Source organism: Ananas comosus, linkage group 22 (genome assembly GCF_001540865.1).
Source record: "Ananas comosus cultivar F153 linkage group 22, ASM154086v1, whole genome shotgun sequence".
Lineage (NCBI taxonomy): Eukaryota > Viridiplantae > Streptophyta > Magnoliopsida > Poales > Bromeliaceae > Ananas > Ananas comosus.
Window position 1 is genome coordinate 5,832,423 of NC_033642.1, and position 12,538 is coordinate 5,844,960.

Genomic DNA, 12,538 nt, shown 5'->3' on the forward strand with positions numbered 1-12,538 from the left:
TATAAGCAAGGAAACAAGATGAATGATGACAAGTATGCTCTTGACTTGTTCAAAAAGAGGTGTCAATCTAAAGTCCGAGACAATGACAAGCGTAGTATTACAACTACAAGCCAAGGCAAGTCACACCGTTACAGGCGGCAAATTTCATAATAACACAAACGATCAGGCATGTAGAAGCCTTATGAGAGTAAAGATGATAAAAGAAATAAAGTGGGTGTGTACTAAGATCTTATAGAAGAGCATCAACATGATCTTAATGGCAAGCCCCCAACGAAAACAAGTTTCGCTTCGTTCTCATCGTCTATATCTTCGAATGAAGCAATAAAACAAGTTATACACTGTTAATGAGATAAAATTATTTCAACAAGTCAAATTATTCTTACATAGCAGCAAGAGATGGGGGATCGCAAATATCATTTTGCTATAAAGAATTTAATGTAATGAGATTGTGTCAACAAATAGGGACTTGTTGGAGTTATGTTGCAAATGGCTCTCAATTATCTTCGTGCAACTCATGCCTCTGATCCTTCATTTTTTTACTCAATTGAGGTTGACGAGATAATCATATGACGAAAAATATATTTTGGAATTGATGGGAGATCCGAGATTGGCATACCAACTTTTAATGATGTTGTGACATTGATACAACTTATATGACAAACAAAGTATAACAATGCCATTTGCTCCATTTGTTGGTGTTAATCATCATAGACAATCAATCTTTCTTGATTGGCCTCTTAAGGGATAAACTACCGATACTTTTTTTGGTTGTTTCATACATGGTTACAGGCAATGTCGGAGTGCATCCAAAAGCAATTATTACAGACCAATGATCCGGCAATGAGAAAAAGCAATTGGTCAAGATTTTTTCCAATACTGTGCATAGATGTTGTCAATGGCATGTATAGAAATGGCAAGAGACATTTGGAGTGTTGATATAACAAAAAGGAAGGTTTCAAGAATGAAGCTAAAATCATCGTATTAATTATAGCTTGACAACAGAAGAATTTGAAATTAGGTGAATGAGATGCTCGATAAATATGACTTGCATATGTGACAACCACCTTCAATTATTATGGAATACTGCGGCATCAATGGGCTCACTGTTATTTTTTAGGGACACTTTTTTGCCGATATGTCTACTTTCACCAACGGAGTGAGAGTGCAAATTATGGTTGAAAATGTTTGGTGATTCGCATACATCAAATCTATAGATTTGTACAACAATTGACAAAATAATTCGAAGTCGATACAGAAAGAAGAAGAGGAGGAATTCAAAACAACGATGAGAGTCATCTTTATGGTCATTAATCCCAATAGAGAAACAAGACAGCGAGATCTACACTAAAGTCATATTTTCAGATTTTAAAAAGCACTTGAGAGATGCTAAGTTTTGGAGTTATTTGAATGGAGGCAAATACAAGTTGTACCAAACAACCCTTTTGGAAAATATTTATACATTAAAACAAGGATCATGCTCATATAAAGTTGCAATTGAAGTAGAAACTGAGAAAATTTGTTGCAATTGTAAACAATTTGAATTCACCGGTATCTTATGCCCCCACGCACTACGTGTGATGCAACATGTAGGAATGAACTTTATTCCTACAAGGTACATTTTAAAGAGGTGGACCAAAAATGCAAAAAAAGGAATGGAAGATGGCAAATTAAAACTTACTAGTTCTTGTGGATCTTCGAATGGTACTGCACATTGGTATGACTCGCTGAATTTTAAAGTTCAACAGTTTATTTATGAAGGATCAAAAAATTTGGAGGCATATGAGTTGGCTTGCCATAAGATTGATGCAGCTATTTAGGAGTTAAAGTCACTTAATTTAGCAATGGGGAATAGGAAAGGAACTACGAAAGAAAAACAATGTGATTGCCACAACATTATTTTATCACAGTCTACTCAAGTAAGGACAACTATGGAGGAATGCATTGTTAAAGATCCACCTCAATCTAATTGCAAAGGTAAAAGAAAGCCCCAAAGATATAAGCCACCGGCTGAGATGAAAGCCAAAAAGTCTAGAACTTGTGCAAATTGCAAAAAAAGGGGACATAATATTAGAACTTGTAAAGAGGTAAGCTAAATTTTTTTACATATATTATTTACTAGCTAGTTTCAATAATTTTTGTTGAAACTAATATAATTTTTTTATGGTTCTATAATACAGGGGCTTACTGTTGCAGATTGTCTAGATGGTGAATCAAGTGAATCTTCCGGGACAAATAGTAGAGATGCATCAGAGGACTAAAATTGAGACAGATGTTCAATGTGAAATTAGTTGATGTACTATATGTTGTGTGTGAAATTAAAATGTAATTTTCTCTCCATTGGATATTTAGAGCTATGGTCTAAAACCAATCCGAAATCAAAATATTTTGGCTCTTGTTATGAATTACAGTAGTACTACAAAGGGCGCTAGTTTTAGATCATCATACCAAGTTGGTTGAAACTAGTTAGTGCTTGATCATACGAGTAATTCGATCGAGCTTGTCGGAGCTAGTTAATTATTTTGATTTGTTTAAATGTTGTGTTGTCTTTGTGTGTGTGTGTGTGACTCTGTGTTACTTTGTTGATCAGAATATGGAGATTTTATGAAGATTTGATGTATCTATTTGATCATCTTAAAAGGCCTAGAGACTTGTTGCCGCCTAAACCACAGAAACCATTCGAGTCCGCACAAATAGGTTTGAAACTTTGCTATGTCCTGAAAATAAGCAAGTTGTGGTGATCTGATAGCTTAGTGTTGTTGCTATCTCTTTTTTTTTCGGAACGTAATTTGCTTGGTAATACCACATTGATACAAAAGAAGCTGGTGCTTGTCCATTATTATTTTGACAAGGCTGATAAGATCTAGGAGCAAATTACATCCAAAAGAACTCCATCAGATTAAAGTATTAAAATGATTAAGTATTACATAATGCATAAAACAAACTAGAAGAACTTAAATATTACAAAGAGAAAAATTACAATAATTATGATAATGAACAATTTTCTCTCAGCCTCTGTGACCCTTGTGGAGAGCTCATCAATTCGCGCTTTTAGAATACCAATTTGTTTAGTTGTTTTCATTTCTACATGATTAATATGTTCAAACAGCCATTCATCTGAATATTTTGCCGGCGATGCAGAACGTTGAAAAAACATACTCCTTTCCACTTTTGAAGAGTTAGCGCTATCTTCTTCAGATATATCTTTGTCTCTCCTTATAATTTTAACATCGCACCATTGAAAAAAATCACAATAATTTTTATTTTCTTTCTTATAATTAGGACACCCATAAAATGATCTTCCACTACTATTAGGTTGAGAGGAAACTCGTAAAACAGCTACTTCATTACAGTTGCAGTGAACAATCCGCTCGTTGGTTGCGCTTCTCATGCTAAATGATAATAATTACCTACATGAAAAAATAATTTAGTTATAATAAATTTATTTTTAAGGATGCATACAAACATTGATAAATTTTTCTTTAAAAATCAGAAAAAAAAAATTAGCACAAATCTTGTTTTTTTAACATAATTTTTAATTTTTATAAAAATCAGTAAAAAAATATAAATTGTACCAAGAATCGTGTATTTAAATATTTTTTTGTAGAAAAAATAAAAATTATTTAGTACCAATCTTGTAGAATTTTTTTAATAAAAATATAAAAAAAAATACTTAAAAAAAAGAAAATACAAGTATCTTGTATTTTTTTCAAAGATCCATAGCTCATGACACATTTTTTTGTAAATATTCAAAAACTTATATTAAAATATAAAATTTTAATTCAATGAAAAGAAATATTGGAAAAAATAAAATAAAATTATCATTTTCTATAATTATAAAAAATTGCATATGCTCATCATTTTATGTTTTAAATAATTTTAAAAATTTTTAAAAATTTAACTAAAAAATAATATTTGACCAAGTTTGTCGAGGAGCCCTGTCATTTGGAGGGCTTTGCGGAGCAGTGTCGCACGCGGCTAGGGTTGGAGCGTCCACGAGCTGCGCCGACGTGTGGGGCCGGCAGGTGGGGGCGGGGGCAAGGAGCGGGGTGAGGGAAGGAGAGCTAGAGATGGTGGGAGATGAGTTCCTCTGGGAGAAATGGGAAAGAAAGAGAGAGAGATGTCGGGGTGGAGAGAGAGAGAAAGAGAAAGAGAAAAAGAGGTTTCAGGTTGGGATTTCGAGAGAGAGAGAGAGAAAGAGAGAGAGAGAGCGAGAGTGTGTGGTATGAAATGGGATTCTCTCTCCTATTTTATTTCTTTGTTAACGGTGTTAAGTTGCTCCATCCCTCCTCCTCCCATTAAAACTCCAAATCTGTGCACGGATCTCAAAGACAATCCAATGGTTTAAAACACTATAGTATAGGAATCCCTATACTATTGATAGTATAGGGACACAACTCTATATATATATATATATATATATATATATATATAGAGAGAGAGAGAGAGAGAGAGAGAGAGAGAGAGAGAGAGAGAGAGAGAGTAGAGCTTATATGCTTTTAAGAGCACAGGCCCATCTGTGCTTGTGAATTTGTGACCATAGGATTTTCTCGAGATTCGTGCTCTACCAAAAGCCCACTAACAGCCGTTTGTAACTTTCCATTTCTCTCTCTCTCGTTTTCTTTTATTGACTGACACACTCTCTTTCTCTCTTTCTCTCTTTCTCTCTTTCTCTTTTCCCATTACCCACAAAACCCATTCTCCTTCAAAACTCATCCTCCTCAAAACCCTCAAAACCCACCCTCAGAACCCATCAAAACCCACCCTCAAAACCCATCACCGCGTCGCCTCTACCTCATGCGCGACGGACGCCGGCCGCCTCACCCTCGCGAGTGCCGATCGAAGAGCGCCGCGTCGCCTCTACCTCGTGCGTGGTGGCCGCCTCCACCTCCCAAGCGCGGGCCACCTCCCCCTCGCGAGTGCCTGTTGAAGAGCGCCGCGTCGCCTCCACCTCGTGCGTGGAGGCCGCCTCCACCTGACGAGCACCAGCCGCCTCCCCCTCGCGAGTGCCGGTTGAAGACACCACCTCGCAACTGCAAGCCGCCTCCATCGTCACAGGTATGATCACTAATTTTAATTAATTTTTCAAAATAAAGGTCATGCTTGTAAGCTTCTAAAGCTTGTATATTTGATTAATAATTTTAATTAGAGCTTCAAAGTATGTAGTTAATGTTTAATTTAAGGTAGGGGCAAAGATTATTATTTTTTTCCTATCTCATTGTCACGCCCCGGGGTCCCTTTTTAGTTTAAAGCATAGCGGAAAAGCGTCTGAATTTTTTGAAAACCTGACCCCACGGTATGCCAGATCCGCCACAAATACAGGAGATCCACCGTTCACACGGACAGAGTCTCCCCTGTATTTGCACGGCGTCGCACAAGTACAAGAGTTCAAACATGATACAACCACAACCAGATGAACATACAAATAACCACAGTTATATATATTCATACACCATTCACCACAGATTCATATTTTTTCATTCAATATTTAAACATAAATTCACATCTATCAGTTAAAATGTTTCCAATTACAGAAACAAATTTTGAAATACTAAGATACAAAATCACAGAAAACCCTTTGAAAACTGTTCCCTACACGGGAACTTTTATCTTTTAAAACGCTACCACGAGGGGTAGAAAACCATTTTTATTTCAAGAAAACACAAATCCTTTATTACATTCCAAAACTAACTGAAAACTCAGATATTCAGATAATAACACAAAACTGAACCATGTAAACCGACTAAGCTATATATATCCACAGAAATAAAAAGGGTAATAGCTAAATCGAAATAACCTGGGTCGGAAGCTCTATCGACCGCTACACACGTACCTCACGTCTCGTCCCACTAAACATCGCCCGCGATACCTGAAAAATGGTGGGGGAGGTGAGAACATGTCGCTTCCCTCCATTGGTACCGCAAGCCGACGAGGGCGAGGAAGTACTCACGGATCAGGAAGATAAACAATAGTATATGGGTAAGTGAAATACAGTAGCAACGATAATGACGAATGAGATAATAGATATGAGAGAACAATACCGCTACTGTAAATAGAACGAAAAGCATACATACAGGGATAATCAAAACACATAGTAGGCAAGACAATGTAAAGAAGGAATAAAGTATACATGCAACACCGCTACTATAACTATATGCGTCAACCGCGGACAAGTAGTCCAAAGTACTCCAATCTAAACCGCCGTGTCGGTCTAAGGACCTCAGGCAAAAGCCACTACTGCTCACACCTGGCTGTAACCCTATAGCACAGAGAAACAGGCAGACTACTGGGCTCAACGGTCGATGTACAGACCACTTTTCCGAAAAAGAACACCTCTCCTGCGGGGATCAACTCGCTGGTGTACGTGAAATGCACTCCGAGCTGTGGCGATCAATGCAGATATGAATCAATAGCCAACCGTCGGCAATCAGCCGATAATCACCGCCCCTCGGGCTAACCGATCCGTATAGTCATCAAGTAACAACGTGAACCGACCAAATAGGTCAATATACGGAAAGTAACGAACGACCAAACAGGTCACCGATGCAAACAGGAGAACCGACCAACCAGGTCACAAGTATAAGTATATACGAATGCCATCTACTCTACCCTATACAGGATACTACATATAGAACAACCAGGCAAGTAAATAAAGATAGTATGTAGATACTGCTCGATGTCAACTAAAAGTACGAACGCAAGAACCGACCAGATAGGTCACAGGAGTGTATTCGATATAGTCCAGAACTACCGTCAGCACCAGCCGACAATCCTACCCCTCAGGTATACCGACCTCAAAGTCATCGAACGACAGAAGTCAGAAACAGACACACCCAATACATAATCAACAACCGACCAACCAGGTCAACAAGATATAAATAAGCACCGATCAACTAGGTCCACCGAAACGAAGTACGAGAACCGACCAATCAGGTCACCGAAACGAAGTACGAGAACCGACCAATCAGGTCACCGAAATAAAGTACAGACAACCGACCAATCAGTCACCGGTATACATATGGATAAACTGCTCTAACTCCTACACATGAACTAAGCATAGAAACATATAGTAAAGTAATAATTAGAACAACAACGGGGATGCAAGCTCAATATATAATGCGATAGTAAACAACAGAAGAGTAAGGGTAAGAAACCATCGCCAAGCGTGCACCACTGTTAACCGACTCGATCGAAGTACCCACCTGTATAAAGCTGAAACGGTCTCGCGAAGGCGTAAGACGAAGCGACCGACCCTACGAAGGGTCCACCGGTTAGAGTCTAACCCACAAACACAATAACACGACCATTCTCACACAAATCCAAAATCATAACCCCTCGAAATCGGTTTCTCAAAACGCAACCACCGAACCAGCGGAAGTCCCGGAAAACCGTACGAAACTCCACGTCGCTCACGGCGTCACCGTCGTTTCCGAGCCCTCGAGAAGACACGTGACCAGGCCCAACATGGCTCAGCGACACTACAATCAACCACGAGGCACCCCGTCGGATGAATTCCGAACCGAAACAGCGTTCTACTCGCAAATTTCGCCGAAAAACGCGCTCGGAAATCCACTTTTCGATTTCCGCAAGGGCTTGGGCCTTGGACGATCAGTCCAGAGGTTACCCTCAGCATTTACACGCTATCCACAGGACCGATCGAAAGTTATTCGCAAGAAAGCACATCATGGAACACTTAAATCATTTTATGCGATTTCCGACAGTTTTATGCCAAGTTTGCGATACGAGTTCGCGCGACCGCCGCACTGCTGATAGGTTTCAGCGTGCCGGAGACCGTGCTCCACCATTCGGAGCACATTCGCGACTGCGGTGCGCGCACAGCGACGCGAAGGTTTTAAACTGCGCGCACCGCGCGAAGTATCGCGACTAATTCACTAACCAGGGGCATCTTTGCCGCTGTGGGAGGTGAGCACGATGTTCAACACGAACCCTAGATCATCGTGCCTCACTTCCAAAATTCAGGAGCTTATCGGAATCACCGAAAGGTGACCGGAAACTCGAAAAACAAGTGCTGGAACATAAATGGACACTCACAGTGATGGGGGGAACTAGGGGTTGGCCGCCGGCGATATTCCGCGCGGGCGGTCCGCCGGGGATGGGTGCACCAGATGGCGGGGCTCCGGGGCACTCCACGTCAGGCGCGCAGGCGGCCGGAGGTGCGGCGGCGGCGTACGGACCGCCACTCCCTTGCGTTTGGTGCTTTCCAACAGTTGCCAGCGGCGACGCGGCGGCCGGGGCTGTCGGGCCGGTCGGGGATGACGGCGGGGTCGAAGCGGTGCCGAGCTTGCGTCGGCGGCGGCCGGGCGATGCCCGGAGTGAAGGCGGCCCGCGCTCGCCGTACAGCACAAGGCGGCGGCAGGGGCCCTGCGGCGGCCGCGGCGCTCAGGGTGGCCGGGTCGGGTGTGGTGGTCGCGGACGGTCGGCGGAGACCTCCGCGGCGTCGAGAAGCGGCGGTAGGACTTGGGGGGCGGCGCGGCTCCAAGGTTGGCCCGGCTCAGAGTCTGGGCTGACGCCGGGTGGCCGCACGCTCCCTCAGGTGGCTGCCGCGTGTCGGGGAATGGCCGGCAGCGTGGGAACAAGTGCTGGAGGTGCACACGGCCAGGGCTTCCCTGTCGCAGAGGTGGCGGATTGCCCGATCCTTGCTCATCGGCAGGAGGAGGAAAGGAGTGGACGAGAGGGTGGACGCGGACGTTGCAGGAGGGTTTCCGGTGGCCGAGCACGCACTGCCGCGGCCGGCGGCGCGCGCACAGAAGACAGGGGCAGGGCCTCACGCTGGGGCGGCTAGGGTGCTCTAGGTCAGCTGGGGGCGGATTAGGGTTAGGGTTTCACCTCGAAACCCTAGATCTTCCTATATGTAGGTAGAGTAAACTTTGCGGAAAAACCCCCGAAGTTGATCAATTTCGACCCAACTCCCTACCAGTTGGTGCACCTTGCACGACAGTCCCTCCGAGTTCGAAAACTCGCAAAACGGCGCATAAAATAATGGGCTTCTTCGCGATTTATTCGTTTTGTCAAATCAGCCCCTTCGCGGACTTTTCGCGATTCCCGAAGATCCGTCCGTCGGATTTCCGAACGGATTGCGCTAGCGCGATAAGCACGACTGGGGCATCGAATCTAGCATTTCGTTTCGCCCGAAAAGGTTTCCGATTTGCGACAAAACCATCCCTCCAAGGTTCCACCAAAACTCGCATATAGACGACTATATGCTAAAACCATTAAACCCCTTTTTCTCGAAATCTGTGCATCCAAATCCAATTCCGTCAGTGCCATTGGTTCCAAAACAGCTGAACCGGTCGAAACGAGCTATTGGACTGATATGAACGGAGTCCGATACGTGCCAGAAGCCAACTCTACTCCGTGGCTTCTCCGGAAAACCGGAGTTACTATTCACTTAAGTGAAAACTAAAAGTCGCGTATCTTCTCCATTTTAGCTCATTTTCGCCCAAAATTTGACGAGTACTTATGTAATTAAATTACACACATAAATATCATCAACAGAGAGTTTAGTAGCACTGTCAAAAAAATCTCAGTCCTTACACTCATTTACATACGTTTTTAAAATTTTGTTTAAACAAAATTTGGGCATACAAGAGTTCTTGTCAACAAAAGAGGAGAGAGAGAAAAAGTGTAATAAAAGTTTATATTTAATTATATTTGGACCTTTGGATACAGTTAGTTAATTAAATTTTTTTTGAGGTTTTTGAAGTTTTTTTTTTTATTTGATTAGTAATTTTAATTATTGCTTCAAAGTATGTAGTCAATGTAAAATTTGTTATTCTGCTCTCATATATATCAAAGTATAAGCAAATTACATACAAGTTACACTTTTTTATTATCTTAGCAACTTAGAGAACATTTATTTGATTTTTTCTATAGGGGTTAGTTAAAAGATGGAACATGGCTCTATAATTGGATCATCAGTTTCTTTATGTAATTTTGATGTTGGAAATGACACGAATGAGGAAGTTGAAGAAGTGGCTGCTAATGAACAAATATGTATGAGCAAACATTCTATCGATGAGCCACGTGTTGGTTTAGAGTTCGACTGTATGGAGGCCGCTAAAAAGTTCTATAATGATTATGCTTTTAAAATGGAATTTAGTATAAGAAAATCAAGCCATTATAAGGCAAGAAAACAAGATGATGCCATGACATCTATAACATATTGTTGTTCGAAAGCAGGTTATTCTAAATCTGCAACTAACGAGAAAGGTCAACACCAAAATTGGGAACAAAGTATGAAACTGCTTGTCAGATAATTAGACCAAGAATTGATGCTCTAATATCAGTTAATCAGACTCTCGAGAATGAAGTAGAGACAATCAAGGAGCCTTCGAATGATCTTCATAGGATTGTGATTTCACAATCAAGTCGAGTAAAGCAGTTTACATCAGATAATATGATTAAAGATCCCCCTCACTTGCAATGCAAAGGAAGAAGAAAACCGCAAAGACTAAAGCTACAAATTGAAAAAAAAGCTAAGATACCGAGAACTTGCAAGGCATGTGGTAAAAAAGGTCATAATATCAGGACCTGTAAGGAGGTGAGATAAATTACATATTTTTTTAAGATACAGTTCTAATTTTTTTTTAAAGTTTCTTCTAAAATTTTTACCTTTCCTATTATCACATAATGCTAATAAATATATTATTTTGCAGAATGTTGATGAAGCGCCATCTAACGAGCAAAGTTTTAGTGAGAGCCTTGAAGAAACAAATGAAGAAGAATATTGAGAGTTATGTCGAAGGATTTGTTTGATTGAATGAGACTTTATTATGTTATATGCCTTTTCTTTTGACTTTATTATGCTATATGTAGGTTATTTTGGATATGTTGGACTTTATTATGCTATATGCAGTTTTTTGTTTGTGTTGTAAAATATTTTGTTGGACCTTATTATGTGCAGCTTGCAGATGTTTATTAGTGTTTTAAACTTTGTTGGATTGTTGTGTTGGACTTTATTATGAAGAAGAGTTTTGAACTATTATGTTTTATGTGCTTGTTCCACTTTGTTACAAAAGGGGTTGCCTACTGTTTTAAAAAAAGCTTGTCAACTGGTTTTGTGTTCCACTCCAAGCTTGTCAACTGGTTTATAGTATCAGCTCCAGATTTTGTGCATTCTCTCGTATATAAATCCACTGGTTTATTGTATTTCACTAATTATTTGTCATTCACAGCAGCAAATTTGGTTGTAAGTAGTTGCTAAAGCTAAATTGGATAGAAAAACACAAACAAATACAATAACCAGATTTACATATATCTTGCTATTGTGTCTTAATATCTAGCAGCAGCAGTGAAGATGGCAGTGGATTTGATTGTGATGATCCATTAACAAAATGCAGAAAACTAAAGGATGCCTTAGTGCTTTGAATATCAAATCGAGAAAAACTCTGCATATGGTTATGTAAGATAGAACTATTAGATATTGTCAAACAAATTATATAATTCCATTCAAAGCATGCTCAATTAGTCATGCCTAAGTTGCGAGCTCGTAGCAATCAAACTCAAACACATTTAAATTCAAAAATACATTCTCATGCAAAATGTGTATATTTTTATCAAACTTCACCTACACTAGAATTTTATTAGCAAAACAATTAAACCCATGCCACTTCACATCCTGTTCCCTGCATTACACTCCACTCTATGATACTAGCATGTAAAATAAGCAATATAACGTCAATTTAGGTGAATAGAAATAAATATCCATGCAATGATTAATATACTGTTGTTTCACATGGTTAAAGCATCCACTATAATACACAGATTTAGGTGAATAAAAATTTAATACATAAAATTGCTAAAATAAATACAATGAAGATCTTTCTTTCAGCTTCGATTCTTTCCACCATTGTCGTCGTCCTCGTAGAAACTTCTTCAACTTTAATTTTCAAATTCTCTATTTGCTCAGCCAAATTAGATAGATTATAACTTATGCATCGAAGCATTTTTTCATCCGAAATTTTTTGCGCAGAAGTTGCTATTTCGGGGGCTAGACTTTCCTTTGAGTTCAAAAGATTTGAACATGACTCCAAATATTCTTTAGATTTCACTAATTGTTTATCGCACCACATGAAAAAGTCACAGTATTTATCATTATTTTTTTCATAATTTCGACAGTCGTAAAATTGTCTTCCTTTACTTCTAGGTTGCTGTGAAGTTCGTATTATAGCTATTTGGTTGCATTTGCACCAAATTGTCCTATCTTCACGAAAACTTGCTGAAGAGGCCATCAATAATCCTGTCAAAATTGTGAAGAGATATTGCCATCAACTTAATAATATGCATAAAAATTGGAGAAAAAGAACTTCAAAAATCTCTAAAACAACTTAATTAACTATCTGTATCCAAACAAACAATATAAATATAAACTTTTTTCTCTCCTCTTTTGTTGGCAGGAATCCCTATATGCCCAACTTTGCTAAAACTTTAGAACAAAATTATTAGATAGAACATACACTTTGCTTAAACAAAATTTAAAAACGTATGTATATGAGATAGGAAAAAAATATATATCTCTGTC

At 39.7% G+C, this 12,538-nt stretch overlaps 1 protein-coding gene across 1 annotated transcript; it reads left to right on the forward strand.

Moving 5' to 3' along the window:
- Positions 4,745–10,391, forward strand: LOC109727652 (chitin-binding lectin 1-like). The gene is made up of 2 exons (XM_020257819.1): positions 4,745–5,055; positions 10,305–10,391. The coding sequence occupies exons 1-2, from the start codon at positions 4,795–4,797 to the stop codon at positions 10,329–10,331; spliced, it is 288 nt and encodes a 95-aa protein (XP_020113408.1). The 5' UTR covers positions 4,745–4,794; the 3' UTR covers positions 10,332–10,391.